Raw genomic sequence first — 19,008 nt, forward strand, 5'->3', positions numbered from 1 at the left:
CTGCAAATGGAGAGACTCCACACCTACATATTTTCAACTGGAGAAGATTTTTAGATTAACGGTGAAATTTGTTCCCCCCGAAAAACCCCAATAACAATTGTTATGACTCAGCCTTTGCGGATTTACGCTGCAAACTGCAAACTGCTATTCGCCGTGTAGCCTCCCTTCCCCCAAGACAATAACGAAGCAAACCAAAATGTCTTTGGAAACATCCACCCTAGGCTATTTGAATACTCCAAATTGGCCATAGCTGTGAGTGTTGGATTTTGCCATCTTTTATTCACCGTGTGACGTCCACCGCGTTCCAATACAAGTCATCTGCATTTTTTTGAATCGATGCATTTGACGTCTATGCAAAGTAATTGAGTGCCTGTGTTTGCCTGGTCTAGTTGAATGCTAAAAGCCAACATTTACAGGTCATTACTGCTCTGCTCTATGTCTTCATAAATGTAGAGTCATAATCCTTCCCACTCGCCATGTATGAATGGGTGAAATTAGTGTCAGCCTGTCGGCCTACAAGTGCCGCCCGTGACCAGTCCGTAATCAGATGCTTTTAATATTCATAATAGCGTTGTTTATTTTTCACGCACATGCCGCAACTCAGGATGCCAATGACCTTGTGCTTAAATTGACCACAAGGAAGGATTTGAAATTGAACGAGGAACAGCTAGGCTACTTTGGGAACGGAATCATTGACGGACGGCGGAGGGATAACAATAACGACAGCGCTGTTTTTTTTTTTTTTTGCTGGAAAAAGGTCACCACCAAGATAAATGAACGACGTGTGTGCTGGCTTGAACCGCTTTGGTTGATAAATAACACGTTGCAAATGCAATTATGGAAATGCGACTGGAGCCCAACGCACGTAAACACACAAAGACCGAGTGAGCATTTGGGACGCGATGAATGAACGCCCTCGTTTAGGCGTTGTTGTCAACTTATACGTATGTCAACATGCAAGTTCTGCTACTGTTGTCGTCAACTTATACTACGTCAACATTAGGGATGCACCGAAAATTCGGCCACCGAAAATTTTCGGCCGAAAATGACCCAAAAGTGCATTTTCGGTTTTTGGCCGAAAGACCTAAATCACCGAAACAACACGGCCGAAACTTGTGATGACGTGAGCAAACAGCGCAGCCAGCACGCGGGAAAATGGGATAAGTCTGCGGTGTGGACTGATTTCACTATCTCAGAGAAAGACCCACGGATAGCGATTTGCAAAATATGCAATGCTGAAAGGGGTGCATCTGCAAAAAGTTTCTCCATGTCGGGTTTAATTCATCACCTGAAATCCAAACATCCCGATCGCCATTCTGAATATGAGAAGAAGGCGACACAGAAAAGGAAACTGACACCGAGCACGCCCACTCCGTCTGTGGGGGACGTTTTTGAAAAGGCAAGAAAGTTCTCTGTGTTTTTATAAGAGAACATATTTAATTTTACAGTCAGTTATAAGCCTGTAAATTATTATTTAATGTACACATGAGTTGGGTCAAGTTAAACATTTTATTTTATTTTTGAATTTTCATTTATATTGTGCATTGTTGTCAGTGCTAAATAAATATTTTCATACTTTTGTAACTGGTTTATTGCAATGCCTTGATTTTAGTGAGGTTAGTACACATGTAGCCATAAATGCTGTGGTTCTAATAACTGACATTTCTTTCGGTGTTTCGGTTTTCGGTTTTCGGCCTTGGTTTCCTCATTTTTGGTTTTCGGTTTCGGCCAAGAATTTTTATTTCGGTGCATCCCTAGTCAACATGCGTTCTAAATGATTGGTATAGTCACGTTGTGTTCGTTTTTCGAAACATTGCCATCACTCAGTTATCTTGATCTTTTTTTATATCGTCAGTAATGATACATATAAGCAGCTATAATCATCTGGATTTTATTAAACAAGACAACAGCACTAGGAAAAGAAGAAAAAAACAAAAACAAACGGAAGATGACGACACTTTAAAACCATGCTGCCATTTGGAATACGTCCCTCGCACATGCCAGCCCCCCCATCTGAGAGTCAGATGCTTGCTTGTATTATTGATGCATTCTGTAAGATCTCTTCTACCTACTCCTCTTCATCGAGCCTTCAAACCGACGCACCATTTAGCCGTGGCGGCGGCGGCGGCGGCGGCGGCAGCTGCTCCCTGAGCCGCATGCAAGTACCATGTACATGTACATGTATACGTACGTAGTACATGCGGGGAGCCTCCGCGAGGATGCGCGTGCCTGCGCTTCCCTGTTGTGTGTTGTGTGCTGCTGGCCACTCACCTTCCACTGAGCTGCATATCAAACAGGCTGTGCTCTGGCCGCCCTGGTCTCTGCTCACACACCCCGCCAGTTGGCAGAGAGGAATGGGATGCAGGCGAGGGAGGGGGCCTTTCCTGACTCAGAAGCTCCTTCCCTGGAAGGTGTCCTCTCTCTTCCTCCTGGCTGCTCCGTCCATCCTCAGCATTCAAAGTGTTGCGTGCTCCTCCAATCCCATTGAGCCCAGCTGGCAAAGTAAACAGTGAAGTGGTGAGCCACTGCAAGTCATTGGCTGATAGAGAGATAGATAGAGCGTGAGCGCTGCTGTGATAAGAGTGCCGATAAGCTAAATAGGATCACGCTGAGACAACAAAGAGTGTCTTGGTGAACTGGGGGGTCATTACAAGAGCAAAATGTGCAAGGGAAGATGCACACTGCAGGGAATAGCATGACCAAAGCCACATTTACACCAACAATGGTCCACTTTAGATTTGTTTTCAACTGAATTTGTCTTAAATAAGAAGCAACCTGGAGTCTTCAGCTGATCACTATGAGGTGTTTTCGCACTTTCTTGTCCTGAGATTTATGTATATATCTACACACATACTATATAAATACACACTCTCCCTCCCTGAAGTGCCCCCTCGTTGACTCTAATCAATGATTAAATCAACAAATAACTGAATAAATGGAGCAATTTGACGATCTCAAAGGTAAGAGCGTAGCAAAAGCTGACTTGGGAATCAGATTAATGATGCCTGTCCTGATGTAATATTTGCTTTCAGGTGCAGTTACTTTGTGAAATATGGACGAGTCCAGTGTTTCACCTCCCAAACTATTTTCATCTCAGCAGCAGCTGAATGAACTGAACTCGTGCACTGCCATATAGACGTCATAGGCTTATTGGAAATGAAAAGGTGCGGCTCCTGAACATTTGATGTCCTCAGAGCCAGGACGGACGCTTCGAGGTGCGCGCTCACCACGGCAAATCGGTGCTGACCGTCAGCGGCGTGAGGCTCGCCGACCTGGGCCGCTTCGACTGTGAGGCGCTCAGCAGGATCGGAGGGCATCAGAAGAGCATGTTCCTTGACATTGAGTGTAAGTGGCCATTCCAGGATGTTTCTCGTGACTTTTGTCCTCCCAGCATCGCATGCACAAGTGTCGTAGAATACCTCGGCTGCGAGGAAATATGTTGGCCGCCGCCGTTTGGCAGAATTTGCATCTGCTACTCGCCGTAGGACGAGGCTCCAATTAAGAGCGCCCTCTCTTATTAACACCTCCGCGATGTGTCTCGGACAGACGTACCAAAGTTCTTGAGCAACCACACCATCTACTATTCTTGGGAGGGCAACCCGGTGAACATCAGCTGTGATGTGATGTCCAACCCGCCCGCCACTTTGCTGTGGAGGAGGGAACACTTTGCCATCTCGCCGGAAGGGACCAGCAACACTCGGGTGCACAACGGCATGGGCAAGTCTCTACTAGAGGTGTGGCAGAAGCATGAGCACACGGATGCATGACCGACCTACTTGTTGTCTTGTCACGTTTGCTTTGTATTTCTTCCCGTATGAAAGTTGACGGCTTGTTATACTTGTAGGTTACGCCCATGTCCGACAGGGACTTTGGTCGTTACAACTGCACCGCCCGCAATAACGTCGGCATTCGCTACCAGGAATTTATTCTGGCCCAGGCAGGTGAGTGTGACTTCCGAGTAAGTTGGCAAAGTTAGCCGACCCGCGTCAGGGACTTGACTGTACAAGGACTTTGTGTAACATTCGAATGGTAATGGGCCTATTTGTAATTATGGCAAAGTTCCACGGCCACTTGTATTCCCCCTATCTTAATCTCAAACAAAGCCATTCCCTCGGCTATTTGCAGAAGTGGCCTCTAATTGACTGCGGTGCAGGCCAATACATGATTGCGCGTTCCAATTATCTTCAGGGCGGATTGAATGGTAACCAAAGTAAGGAATAAAAGCTAACCTCGCATGATTACATCCAATAAGAGACAAGACAGGCGCTCCTATTCAAATTGGAGGTCTTTCGGGATATTCCCTCCCGCCCCCGCATACTGCCACCGACTTTTGATCCCATTTCCAGATGTGCCGTCCAACCCGTACTCGCTACGCCTGTCAGCCATCTCCCAGCGTTTGGCTACCGTCACGTTCATGAAGCCCGATTCCCACGGCGGCGTGCCCATCGGCTATTACCTGGTGCAGTACAAGGAGGTGGGCCCGCAAGACTGGAAGGACGTCCGATCGCAGAGTGTGCAGAGTGAGTATTCCACGGAGCACTGAATGACAAAAGTATCGGGAGGCGCAATCGAAACACGTCATGGAAGAAGAGACGCCGTTGCCCGTATTCATCAAGAAGACACAAGGTCAGAGGTCAAAACCCTCTAAAAACAGACTTCCTCCAACTTTTTCATTTTCTCGCCAAGCTCGTTCGCTTCGTCGATCGACCGAGCTGCGCTTTGCGAAATCGTTATGCTATCGCTCGTTTTCCTCCTTTACAGTAAAGAATGAAAGCGGATGAATAAGCTGGTCCAGTTGAATGTAGTATTTCTAATAACTAGAGTCTCTCTTCTTTCAGAGACCACAAATACATTTGCGTACTTAGGTAGCTAATGAGTAGAATCTCATTGGAGAAAGCCCCTTTCACCGTTTCACGTAATTAGATGGTTGGCGTCTTTACATTGAAATGCTTTCGAGCAAATTGAAGTCTGCGCTCAAAGGCTGAAAAAGCCACCTCACTCACTAACTAAGCGCGGCTGCAAATTGCCGACTTTGTTAGCCGACCGAAGCCGTGCGCGCTATGACGCACTATTTCATTTGCGCTGAGCGAGCGACAAAACAACGCCCGCCGCTAACTCATTACGCTGTTGGCTTTTCAGCGCAGGCGAGGTTATTTATGTAAATGCGTACTAGCGACAGACTGATCTTGAGGTCCTCGGTGTTTACACTCCATTTTTAATATGCGGCGGGAGAAGAGCAACAAATGAGCAGGTATTGAGCAATTGAGTGAATCCCAATCAAGCTGGGAAAGAAAGAAAGAAAGAAATATTGATGAGGGAGGCAACTTGTTCTCAACAGGAAAAGTTGTACGCTCCTGTTTGCGCTGGCCCTGTGATCCATGGCTTTCTGTCTCACCAGCGACGGTGGTGCTGAGCGGCCTGGAGCCCAATACGACGTACGAGGTTCGAGTGGCGGCCGTCAATGGGAAGGGTCAGGGCGAGTTCAGTCACATGGAGACTTTCCAGACTTTACCCATACGTAAGTCTCTCATTTGGCATATTTCTTGATGGACTTCAGGATTCCTTAGTCCTTATTGATTTCAGTCGGTTCATTGTGTTCAAGGCACATTAGGCCTTCTGTTTTGGACAGGTTGTTTTCCCTCAGGCGCGGTGGTTTTGTTTACATGAACTAAGAGATGGAGTAGCCAGCCGCCTGCTTTGTTGTTTTCTACGGATCATTTTATCTTATCGACTGCCTTTAAATGCTGCCATTTCACCCTTAAGAATAGAGGCAATTCAACAACAGCCACTAGCTTTGGAGTGTCCAAAAAAAAAATGGGTATAATGCTTTTCCAGACACAATAATTGCAATATTCATTCGCTCACACGTTCCTTCCCATTCGGGTGCTGATCTTCGTTCCAAGCCTGTGTCAATATAAATGCAAGGCGTTGTAGTTGTGCCATAAAACTACGACTTACTCTTCTGATATGTTCAATCAGTCAATAGCATTGGAATGAATGGAATGGAATATCAATAGAAATTCAAAAGGCTCCATTTGTCAGGAGAACCGAGCCCACCGGCAGTCCACGGGCAGAGGGGACTGGGCAAAGCCTACAAGCTGGGCTTGGTCAAGCAGGATGACGGCGGCATGCCCATCGTGGAATATATCGTCAAGTACAAGACAGTGAGTGACAACAAAGGTTGTCCGTTGTGATCCCACAAACCTCTCATCCATCCATCCATCTGACTCGATTGCAGGATAAAGAAGAGCAATGGATGACCAAGCTGGTTCCGGGCTCCAATGACTTTGCCACTTTGCAGCCGCTGCAGTGGAACACCCGATACGAGGTGGAGATTACGGCCCGCAATGTTAAAGGCTTGTCGGAGCCCACCTTCTATCAGTTCTTCATGCCACAGAAACCGGAAATCACAGGTAAGCGCAGTTTGACCAAGAATTTTCCTTTGATTTCTTTGATTTGAAAAGGAACGGCTCGGCCCGAATCAGGCATGGTGCAACGCGACACGCAGCAAGAGGCTACAACACGTGACAGGAATCCCATTCTTCTGGTTTGACGTCGGTCATTTTGAAGGGCCCGAGCGCTTTCTCTATTCAAGCCGAGTGTTTCGGCTTGCAGGCGGGAAAGCCTGTCTGTCGCTGGCCTTGACTTTTACAAGGAATCAAAGTGGATTTGCCATTTCAAAGTCCTCCAGCCAACTCCTTTGGAGCCACACGCGTGCATCCAAATGCGCTGCACATGTAGTATGCAGACGAATGCTTTGATGGGGGGTACCCTCGCTTTCCCATCTCTGGCCTTACATGTGCATTGTTGAAATAAAAATGGCATTGCATCATTGCCCCCTGTGAGTGCCACCTCCCAGAGGAGGCTTGCATTTCCTCCCGCAGTCCCGGAATCTATTTGGAACGGTTTGGACTGTATCCAGCCAGCCGCCCGGTGCTTTCCCTCTTATGGCCCGCAAGCATGTGCGCTGGCTGGCTGCCTCCTAAACAGAGCAGATCGAGGCCCTCGGGAGCGGCAGGCTTAAGGGAAGGAAGCCTTCCTTTGACTGTCCACCCTGGTTAGGTAGGTGCATCGTGGCTAAGATCCCGGGAGGAAAGCAAAACTGAGGGGAGAAAGCTTTCCTCTCGTGTGAACATTGGACAAAAGGAAATGTGTTGTCGTAGTTCACTTTGGAGGGCCATGAACATTGGTGACACTATAGGCTACACAACAAACTGATGGGAATGGGAACATCATTTGCTAGCAGTATCTCGACTTTATAAACGTGAACTCCGATCATTTTGATTTAGTAAAATGAGCACAAATCTCTCATCGAATGATGGGGCGGGCCGTATCCGGCCCCTGGCCGGGCCTTACGTTTGACAGTGTTCCTTTTTCTGTCCATTTGAATAAATGCATCCATAATGATCATCACCCTGTGTGAAGTTGTGAGTGCCGATGTTGAAGAAGCCAGTTGGCAATAATAATGCCCAATTGGTTATGTACAAAAAGTCGGCGATGATTGCTCACTAAAGATGAAAAAACCAACAACGACAACCACAAGCGGTTATTTGTCCTTTAATCGCATTTTGTTCCTGGAGTTGGCTCTGGAGTGCTCTCCAGCGGCATGCGGGCCGGCCGAATGGTGCTTAAATCTGGTCCGAGAGGGCCGGCCCCCTTGTTTAAGTATCCTTTGAAAAGCTCTCAGCGCAACTTTGATTTCCGCAGCGTGTCCCAACATCCTCAAGCACTTGTGTTTATCCCTCTGAAGATTAGCATCTGCTGCCTCCCCGATCAATTAATGGCCATTCGGTCGTCATTAATGGACTGCCTTCCTCTCGGAGCGCGCGAGGCACCGTCAATCAGCGGCGAGGCGTAATGACTCTGTGTTGTCGGAGGTTGGACGGGTACGGATGTGTTTGGATACCGGGGAATAGACAGACCTTCCGTATTTCAGGGAGTAAATCGGTAGTCGTCGTCGCTTTGGGGTTCACGGAGCATGCAAATCAAAATGAATGTGTCTTAGGAATTAGGCAATGTGCGAAAGCTCACTCAGAACCAATTAGAGAAGCCCAGCCCAGGGTTCTGAGCCCAAAGATTAATGAATGCGTTTGGCCTGCCACACTTGAAGATGTAAAACAAAAAAGCAGGGAGGAGGGAGGGAGGGCGGGCGGTAGGGAGACAGACGACATTACCGCCAGACACTTTCCTGTTGCATAGCAACTCTAATTACAGCATTTGTACACGATGGACAAGCGACAATGCGGTGGGTGGGGGTGGGTGCTTAACGGGGGGAAAAAAAACATGCAATCAAGCATTTTGAAACCAAAAGGACTTTTTGTGTTTGAGCCAAAAGTTGTGATTGACATGCATCTGGAAGCATTCAAGCACCATCCCGACCCGTGGGCTCACCCTCTAGCCAAAAACGTCCACCTACAGAAATGAACTTTACGTCCATCGCCGCTCAATACAATTTCAGTTCAACATGCAAATTTGGAACGCAGGTGAATTCTGTGACACTTTTTCAACGGAAAAAAAAAGGGAAACGCAAACTCAGTTATGAATTCCAAAGATTCCACGCATACAGAAATAGCTCTTGAAAAAAATGTACTATTACAAAAAGAATCAAAATGAACTATTAGGATGGGATTAGCCAAGTGAAAGGTATTTTCTGTGATTCAATAAATCTATTTAAATTGGATATTTTTTGGACCAATGAAAAATAAAACTACTGCTTAAATTCAGATTTTTCTTTCATTAGCGCACAAACATCAAAACGACAAAAATATCAAATAGGAATGTCCAGATTCAATTATTGCCTCACAATATAATTGTAACTAAAACAATAATACTATTGGAAAAACACAAAAACAGATGAAGTCACATTCAGCCATGTCACATGAAAAAAAAGTCCAATAAAATGTTAGATCTAGCAAAATCCATATTGTGTTTTTTTCCAATATGTTTGAGCCCTAATGAGAAGCCAACCAAGGCTCCCACCCTCCCTCACCCCCTCCCTCCCTCCCTGCCTCCCTCCCTCCCTCCGTGCTTGGTTCGTGTTGGAGCTTCTCCAACTTGCCCTCCGGGAGCAACATACCTAACCCTCAGTGCTCTCAAGTGTTTGTTATTAGTTTTCTTTTCAGTTTCGAAAGGTGCTGGCGCTGCGACCGCCATGACTGAATGAATGAATGAATTTGCAAAGCTCAGCTAAATTGTCATCACTTGACCTCTTCTTCTGCGTGAGCAGAATCCCTCTTCAACGGGCTGAGCCTCGGGGCGGTGGTGGGCCTGGGCCTGGGAGCGCTCCTGCTGCTTCTTGTCCTGGTGGACGTCAGCTGCTTCTTCCTGCGCCACTGTGGTCTGCTGATGTGCATCACGCGCACGCTGCGCAGCAAAAAGACAGCCACCGGCGGCAAAGAAATGGAAGAGGGCAAGGCCGCCTACCTGTGAGTGTCCTTTTCTTGTCAATGTCAACAAGTCATTCATGCTTGCCCAGGGAGCATCTGCTGTGGGTGTCACGGCCTTTGGCTCACGACTACATTATTATTTTTATTTTTTCTTTCAAACTAATGTGCACACGTGTTGAGTGACCTGTGTGACAAAAGTTAAACCAAACCAAACCCGTGAAAGGCTCAAATCTGGCTAGCCAGTGATTTTTTTTTTTTTTTTTTTTTTTTTGGAGAATGAGAAAAGAAACCTTCTCTTTGCCGTCTAGGTGCACCTACAACAGCCGCCCGACCACCTTTTCAACCACAGTATGTCTCCGATAATGTCTTCTTCACAAACATCTCATCCCGCGTGTCTCGTTTGCATGTAGGCGTTCACACGGATCAAGCGGTTGTCTACGTATTTGACCGCAATCCATTGAAGCGCTCATGATTCAAACACAGTTGGAATTGTGCACGTCAAACACAAATTCAGCTTGTCATTCACTTCCTCATTTCATGGACATGAAATTAGGTTGCAGCAGTACACGGAAAGCAGGTTTTTGATGGCTTGATTGAAATTTGTTTCATCGAGAGGTCAAATGAAATCTTCGACTATCATCTCATACAAGGGACCACTATTCTAAGCACGAAGCAAGTGCTTTGGGTGGAATATGCCTTTATTTTCCACCCAAGGTTGGATGCAGGCCATTTATTTGCATCTGCAGGTCTATTTCGGGAAAATTCAACTCCATTTGGATGGGTAAATGAGGCCCAAAATGAATTGGAAAATCCATTTGACTTTGAGAATCTTCCTCATTTTCCAATTTGCCCTGTTGACAATCCCTGATCGAATACACTAGACATCTACCGTAATTTTCGGACTATAAGTCGCGTTTTTTTTTATAGTTTGGGGGGGGGGGCGACTTATACTCAGGAGCGACTTATATACATATATATGTTTTTGGGGGGGCATTTTATGGCTGGTGCGACTTATACTGCGGTGCGACTTATAGTCCGAAAATTACGGTACTTGAAAAGCACAGAGGAACTCCCCCTTGTGGCAATTGTGCTTACTTGGCTGGATTTCACTCTCCTATAATCTCACTTCTCTTGTTGCGATGCAATTTGTGTCCCATTTCAATGGATTTGCGTCATGAAACGACGCTGGATGTTTCTGTCGCTTGTGCCTCATCTTTGGGCTCGTTCGGCGGGCCAAAGCTAGTCAGTCTCTCCGCGTACTCTGACTTGAACACGAGGCTTTTTGAAATCGATGACAATGATTTGACCGTTGAAGTGACCAGTTACCGTGTGAATAGAGCAAAGATTGGATCATTCACACTGATCATCAAGTAAATAGTGCAAATTGGAGAAAATGATCCCATCTCCTGAACGAGTCCTTCAAATCCTTCTTGAGGCTGGATATTGTGGTATTGTGGTATTGTCACATGACCGACCTGAGGCAGAAAGTAAAATTAAGGAAGCGTTCCAAGTGTGTGGATTCCCACTGAAACTGTCGTGTTTGGATTGAGTTGAAGGAAGTGTCGGTTGAGCCACGTAACAATTTCTTTTAGACAGTGACCTTCATTGAAGCGTTGGCGTTGGGCTCGGGAAAGCCAGCGAAAGGTTCAGGCTAGCTCCGCATTCGCACGTGATGGCCACGATGACTGACAGCTCCGTCCGTCCGTCCAAAGAATGAATGCAAACATTTCTCGCAAGCTTCCATCACTGCTGCCTTTTCATTCGAGTCCTTCCGTTCTGTGACCCACGTCTCATGGACATCCTCCTTGCCTGCTCCGATCATCTCCGCCGTAGTTATTTGCTCACCGGCCGGCGCTCTCTCTCTCTCTCTCTCTGTCTCTCTCTCACATGCACGCTGTGCTCTGAAAATTGCAGGAAACTGCCGCTGAAGGAAGAAAATGGCAAAGAGTCTCTCAAGCCGGATACGATTGAAATCAAATTGCAGGGCGACCGCCGCATCCACGCCGAGCCGGACGACAGCAAAGCATAGAAGGGATGGGGAGGGGGGCGGCGGCGGCGGCGGCGGCAGCTTTCCCGCAAGAAAATTCGGATCACCAGACCAAAACCCTAACAAACATACTGCGATGGAAGGACAGAAATACGGCATGTGTAAATAGAAATACTCCATTGAAGCGTGGGTGAGTGGTGACATGACATCAGTGAAAAATGATTGTATATTTCTTGTTTTGTTGTGTCCGGTTACGATGCTTTTATGTGACCCCCCGCCCCTCCTTTTCATATGAAAAGTATTCACAGTTGAGTCATTGCTCCCCCGCTGAGCTCTCTCTCGCTCAGCATCATCACGCTTGCGGGCCATTCTAGCAAGAGAAGCTCAACGATACGCCCGTGATGTCAACCTTCTTAGTTTGCCTGGCGTGATTGGGCAAGCTTCAGTATGGACAAACTATTTTCTACAGAACAGGAGGAAAGAATCCTTTCATTCTGTGTTGCCAGAGAACCAACGAAAAGGGACTCGTAAAATAAAAAAGACAAAAAAAAGAATGATGTCGTGGCAAGTAGCGTATGTGGGTTGAGTTGTTTTCAAAAGTCTTTTTCTAAAGTATTGACGATGAGTATTGCTGCCACTGTTGTCATCTCTCATCACGCAATGGATGTTTTTGCTGTTTCCGTCTCCTCCTGCGAGCTTGAACTGTGAACGTTTCGATCGATCCGAGCGAGCGAGCGAGCGAGCGCTTTGTCGGAGGGAACCAAGCGACCAATCGAGACAGCAGTCAACATTTACCTTGATATCTTTGCGCTCTGTGCCTCTGATGTCTCCTCAAAGTCCCCCCCCCCCCCCCCTTTCTCCTTTTGCTCGCTGACATTGTCACGTGTTGTACATAGGTGAGAAGAAAAAAAATATTTTGCAGAGCTTTTATGTAAATACACCATACAGGATGTGACTTTTTTTTTCTTCTTTTGCAAAAGGCACATTCTTCTTTTGTCATGTTGTATTCCGTCCAAAGCTTAGCGCTCGTCCAACTTTTGATTGTTTTGTCAAATCTGCAGCGATCGCGTTCATCTGAATTGAAGAGGTCATTCTATTTGTTGAGACATGAATGTTTATATGCACTGGGAAATGTAGTAAACACTGAAGAGAACATTAGTAGGAGGGGTGGGATGACTACTGATGCTGACTGATAACAGGTCTGTCAAAAAAATTCCAGGACCGGCGGCGCAATCGATATCTTTCAACACACTTTTTCAGTCCACTCTGTGATGCCTTCGGATCTCCTTGAGCTAGGGAAGGAGGGGCAAAATCATGAGTGGTCGAGAATGTTGCTCCAGCACGGACGGCAACGTTGTTCTCTGCCAGGAAGTGTCAGATGCTCAGGGTATTGAGAGCAGGTGCGAGTTGAAACCACAGCATTTGCTACAGGATCGCTTTGTGGAGGTGCCGCTTGATAGCCTGAGCTCCACAGAAGGACCATTTGGTTTCTTTTGTGACACCAGCCCTAGAACTTTTCTGACCTACCATGTCGAGCTCAATTCATTTCTCACCCAGTGTGTTTTATGTGTCAGGAAACTGATGTATTTTTTGCATTTGCATGTCCTTTGTCCTATAAGCCCGGCCCCCCATTTGGAAACTCAACTTTGTCTTTGGCAGCTCCGATTTTATTTTTCTACTGTATTTTTCATTTGATGCTGTGTGAGATGATCACGACCTCCCATGAATGTGACTCGTTGATTTATGCACTTGTGGACCGTGATTGACTCCCCCAGGCCGCCGCTCAGACTGTGGATTATTTTTTTGCTTTGTTTTTTTACAACGTACTTTGTCGCAGCCAGCCAGCCAGCCCATGCACCCGAATGACAAGCGCGGCCCCGCCACGTCACGTGGCGCAGTCCCGCCACGTGGCGCTGTCCCGCCACGTGGCGGTTCCACTGCCTATCACGCCGACTATAAACGCGAGTGCACAGTGCCTAGGTGGGGTTACGATTTGTACGTGTTCTTTTTGTATTTGACGTCGGAACTTACTCTTCATTCCTCCCGTGTCCGTTCCATTCTTCTATCGGGGGAGGGGGGGGGGGTCAAACGGGTGCGTGTGATCTGAGTGTACAGTGCGCGTCGTCTTCATGCCCCAAATTTCTTTGCACCCGTTTGGACCTTCAACCCTAAGCCCTCGCGGAATATGCTTTGTGCAGGCAGGACGTGGGAATATCGATGTCTCTCTGTATGTACCTGTGCAACACTTGTGTCATATGTAAATAAACATGTCCTGGTAGAAGAGGCCCTGGTTCCCGATGTGGCTTTCTCTTCGTTGCTTCAAGGACGTCCACGGACACGCACGCACGCACGCACGCACGCACGGCAGTCCTCGTCATTATCCCGTTGTGACAAACTGTCGGTGAAATCACATTCTTACACAAACATCGATTTTTTTTTGCCCTTCAATGGACAATTGGGTGTGCTTTTTTTTCTTTCTCAATAGAGGGCAAAGTGCTTTTTTCCATCAGGGTCATTTCTAAGCCAACATTATTTCAAATGGAAGCTGTGTTGCATTGAAATCCATCCTCCACTCCAGGACGAGAAAGCCAAGAGAATTGTGCGTGCAAGGTGACATGAAATGAAGATTTTAATGCAGCGTGCTTTTCACTGCACACGTTTAAGTGCCATCAACTACAATTTCAATTCCAAACTGCTTTTGATACAGTGAGCGGGAAACATTTGTTTAGTGCGCAATTTTAGACGGGCAACAAATTGCTCGTGTAATCCTCTCTGAAAAATAATATTTTTAGTATATCGCCTTTTTTCCTCCATAACCAACAATCAAAGCCTTGTCGTAAAATCACCTTTCTTTTTTTTTCAGGAATTTTCGTGACCACTCTGGCAATTTAATGACTAGTTGCAAATCTTTCTGGGTTGTTATTAGCGCTGATGAAACTCCCTCCATTTTTGAGCCCCTAAGCATCCAGACTGCAAATAAATGGAGCTTGTATGAATATGCCACTGGCAGCTCATTTAACTGCTTTTGTTTCCAGACAGAGACCCAGAGAAATTGATTGGAAAGTCATAAAGGCTTTTGTCAACATTTGGTGCTGCGGAGGCCAAAGGTGGACTGAAAGCCAATCAAGCTGATTCTGATGAAAGAAAACAAAATATACATCCAAACAAAGCACAGATCATGGCAGTTTGTAAAAATTCTCCACTCCGGTTTATTTATAGAGCACTTTTGAAAGACCCTCATCTGAAACAAAAGGCCTGACGGAGATGAGCTGGCCCTCAATCATAGCCGGCGATCCAAAAGGATAGCACGCGGATGGATAGCCGGCCGGCCGGCCGCTACCTCCCTCCCTCCCTCCCTCACTTGTTCAACTTGTCATGTCTTGGTTGGGCCACATCAATTGAAACATTGTTTTGAGCTGACTGGCAGCAAGTCATAAAAAAAAGAGAGCACGATAAGCCTCCAGGTAATATTTTCCCCCTAATCTTACGCTTTGCAGAGTCCCCCATGATACTGACAGACAGCACCTTAATCCCAACTACTCAAGAAAGTTTGAGACAACACCCAAGCCATTGTTGGAAGTTTGGGCTCCCTTATGCGTAAAAGCAAGCGTGCACTTAAGACACCGCTTCTCCGCACAATTCCGCAGTGACAGCCGCGCACAAATTCATTTCTAAAGCTCTGCCAGCCTGCGCTGAAGGTGGAGGAGATTTTCCACTCGGGCAAATCCATCCATCCGCAAGCTTTCTGCCAGGTCCACTCTCTTAATCTGCTTGATTTTCAAGTCGCCCAGCACAGGTCCGGCTGGGCTCTGAGCTGACAGGCGAGGGGGGGGGGGGGGGGTTGTTGGATTCTGGTCCACGCTCGACTGACGTAAAAAAAAAAAAACGACATCACCTTCCTTTTACCTCTGTGGTGATGAAACACATCATTATCAGACCAGACCAGAAGCACACAAAGTATCCTAGCGGCTTCAACTGAATGTTGACGCTAATCAGAGCGGAGAAGCTTGACCTCAGATTCAGGTGGTAACCTGACACCATGATTCCCATGTGGCCGCGTCAGAAGTGCCAAAGGCTCTTTGGCGGTCCATTTGTGCCCACCACAGATGGCGTCGCAAAGGTACTTTCCTTCATTTGAATTACTGTAGTAGGACTGCCGTGTCATTATCTGTCACACGTTAAAAGCTTTGTCGCGACACCCGCTGCAGCTCAACTCTTCACCTACGTTCACGTACAAGATTTCGGCAGCTGCATTAAAATCATGGGGAAAACATCGCTATCGTTAGGTGGTTCCTGTGAGTGACCCAAATTTTGAGTTGAAGACACAACTTTTGCCTACCGCTAGCTTAATGCTAGCACATAAAGCAAAAGCTCACAGACAGGCTAATAGGTTTGCGGCATTCAAATACTCAAAGTCACGGGTATTTGAACACCAACACTAATATAGACCGACATTCTAGCAACATCGATTATGTAGACTGCTGTTTTTCTCCTTCTCATCACCCGATTTTTGCCGGGAGGGTTAGGCTTATGAATGAGAATGCCGTCGATCCGTTCCACCATCGACGGCATTCTCATTGGTTTTAAAAGTGGATTTGAGACGTCTGGCGTTACCGGCATATTGGGAAAGGCGCTGCTGGGAATAATCCTACTTTCCAGTTGCTTCCAATGAAAGAACTCTTAGCCTGAAACGCTCTTCGTACGTACAATATGATGCGGTACACTTTTACAGCGCAGCAGCCAATTAGAAGCGCACGCTAATCACTTCATTTTGCTGCTGCTTGTAATAATTTGCTTGTAAGGCCTAATGGATTCCCTCCCACCGTCTAGTAAAGCAGAAAGAATGCTCAAGGCACACAACAGAAGCCCACCTTCATGTATCAGGCGGGATCAAGCGGCAGATGTTGAGTGGCCAATGTCGCTCATTTGAAATGCAAGCTGGCAATCATGAAGCCACGCATCATCACAGCCAGAGTCCTTTCAAGCCTGTATGGATTACAGCCATTTGCAGAAAGCACCATGCATAAGTGCACAGAGCCTCGGGGAAAAGAAAAAAGGCTCCCAATAATTGAGCGAGCGCACGGCAGGCTAAATGTCAAACTATTTGCGGGGCCGTTCGGCGCCACGGTATTCTTCTCTATTAGCCTAATATGCCGGAGTTACTCGGTGCAAATTCATATTGGATTTTTGTTCAAATTCAACCCAATAGTAATGGATGTGCCTCTGGGGAGCGTTCAAAATCAATTTGCTAAACAGCTCAAAATTGCCCCCATAATTGCCTCTGCGGAGTGTGGAGCTCATCACCAGTCAAAGGTGATTGCTACCAAAGTGTGAGTCAACTTTGCTCTCAGCCAAGACTTGGCTTTGCTTTGGACGGCGGCGGCGGCGGCGGCGGCGGCGGCGGCGGCCCTCGTTAGGCCAAACAAAGTGGATGCTGCTAAGGCAAGGCCCAGCGGCACTCTCGTCTGCTGATGAAACAAACTATCCTGGCAAAGGGGGGCTTGTATGTTTGGACACATGAGCGTAGCGTGAATACAATCAGCTTGACCGACACCATGCCTTCATTCGAAAGTGACATTTACGGATAATAACCTTCCGCCCGATCACTGCTAACGGATGTGCGGACGCACGCCTATCAAAGAGCAAGCTTCCAAGTTGGCAGAATTCGTCTGTTCCCACATGTTCCCAGGGATGGATGCCTTACGGCCGTACGCATTTTGTGTCGAATGTCAAATGTGCGAGGGCAACGTATTCCAGTCGCCTCTCGGCCCCGCGTGGACCTGAGGTCGCGCACGCTAACCAGGGATGTGACAAAGCCAGATGCTCTCCTCTGCCAGCTGCGGTCGGTCCGTGTCCGCTTGGTTCGGTTCGCTGGCCTGACTTTAGCACGTTAAAAAAAAAAAAAAAAACACGAACCGACTATTTAGTTCCCAAATGGCTCACTCCGAGGCAAGACATTCAGCGGTATCCAGCTAGCAGTGACTCGGCATCCAGCAGCTAGCAAGAACTTGATGCCGTCACTTGTTTTTTTTTTTTCTTTCTTTTGTCTGTCATGTCAAGTCAGAGGTGCAAGCCACAGGCAACTTGCAATCAGCTCCAAACCTCCTAACCTGCAGGGGGCAGAGGAAGAGGAAAGTGTCAGCCAAAAGCAGGAGCCCAAGCCAATGAGGCCTGGAACTAAACTACCTACCTACCTACGTATCTATATATTTCCTGTAGCCTGCATGGCATGGAGAGCAATCAACAATGTTTGGGAGCACTGGAACAAACAACCAAACATCAGTCACTCCGCTCACGGTCAACACGCAACTGGTATGAAAATGGACATTTGTATCGATTGTTGAGGAACTTGAGCTATTTGAATGGTCAAATGAAGTTGAAATGGGAAATTTGAGTACTTGTTTCAAAGTTGAAGTAGGTTTTGATTCAATTACAATGAGACAAATGTTTATTTGTTTAAAGGTTATCAACCTGAAGTACAATCTACATTACAACCTTCATTGGGACCTAAATGGAATCTAAACTGGAACCCGATGAAAGGAAAACTAAATGAAGATTGGACTTGTCCCTTTGCATTCCTCAGAGCAGGCTTTTTTCAAATTTAAGCAAGAACTGGGTGAATTGTTGACAGAACTTGACACAAGACGAGCAAGTGTAGCCAGCACTCCACCATCAGCCGCTCCCTTGATGCTATCGCTAGCAATGTTCTGCCTGTTTACGTAGCTAGCAACAGGCTCGTTATTTGATGAGCCCATCATTTCAAATAGGTGTGTTGGAAGAGAGCCACATCAAGTCATTTATTCATTTTTTTTATTTGATCTAGCTTATCTTTTTTGAGCTAGCTTGTCTGTCTGTCGGTCGGTCAGTCGGTCGGTCGGTCCATGTATCTATTGATCTAAAGAGCAAATCTGCTAGTAGATCTGTACAGAGTTGTTTCTCAGACAAGCTTAAAATGGTGACAGGTCTGTGTTTTTCCATGACTACTTTGGAAGCTGCTCTGTATGCTGCTCGTCGCACAATCAGCCGCAGCCAGCCCCGTCCGTCCGTCCGTCCGTCCGTCCGTTGTCAGTGCCGATTGTTTGTTAGGCGTTGATTTTTCTCTCATTTACTTGCCAGTTCCCTCCTGCTGCAATTTATACCCCTAAAGTTTCTGCTAGAGTGACAAGAAAATATGTCTAAAATGAATGGATAGACCAAGGTTCATGTTTGCAATACTAACAAGCTGTGCAGGTTCCTGTTCCTGTTCCTGTTCCTGTATGCTGCTTCTTAGGGGTGAACTGATGTCGTGTGCAGGGAAGTAGGAGATAAAAACCAACTGCACGGAACGCATTTATAACTCATTAATATAATGAGCAATTCATTTGCCATTAATTGACAAAAACAGCTCCGAGACGCCATCTTATTAAATTGTTCACTGCGCCTGTCACGGCCCATCTGCCATGACCTACAAAATCCAGTTATCAAAATCTCTAAGATGTTTGGCACATCCTACCCATGTAGAATCAAATGAAAAGTGATTTCTCCTTCCTGAAATGCCTGTTAAGACTAAAAAAAATGTGTCTTTTGTGGAAAGTGTGATCTTGAGCACCTGGGAAATTCACATTATTTACATAATGGATCAAAACATGCTGAAAA

General features: G+C 46.6%; 1 protein-coding gene across 1 annotated transcript in view; it reads left to right on the plus strand.

The window, feature by feature from the left end:
* The window catches only part of LOC133144034 (neural cell adhesion molecule 2-like), a 97,511-nt gene extending 83,854 nt beyond the window's left edge, over window positions 1-13,657 (plus strand). The window contains exons 9-17 of the mRNA XM_061266410.1: window positions 3,195-3,345; window positions 3,547-3,734; window positions 3,845-3,941; window positions 4,347-4,520; window positions 5,399-5,518; window positions 6,043-6,164; window positions 6,239-6,413; window positions 9,227-9,425; window positions 11,301-13,657. Coding sequence (XP_061122394.1) covers window positions 3,195-3,345; window positions 3,547-3,734; window positions 3,845-3,941; window positions 4,347-4,520; window positions 5,399-5,518; window positions 6,043-6,164; window positions 6,239-6,413; window positions 9,227-9,425; window positions 11,301-11,415 — 1,341 coding nt within the window. The 3' untranslated portion in view covers window positions 11,416-13,657. The remainder of the gene's footprint in view (window positions 1-3,194; window positions 3,346-3,546; window positions 3,735-3,844; window positions 3,942-4,346; window positions 4,521-5,398; window positions 5,519-6,042; window positions 6,165-6,238; window positions 6,414-9,226; window positions 9,426-11,300) is intronic.
* The last annotated feature ends 5,351 nt before the right edge of the window (window positions 13,658-19,008 follow it).

The sequence above is a fragment of the Syngnathus typhle genome, linkage group LG2 (assembly GCF_033458585.1).
Source record: "Syngnathus typhle isolate RoL2023-S1 ecotype Sweden linkage group LG2, RoL_Styp_1.0, whole genome shotgun sequence".
NCBI lineage: Eukaryota > Metazoa > Chordata > Actinopteri > Syngnathiformes > Syngnathidae > Syngnathus > Syngnathus typhle.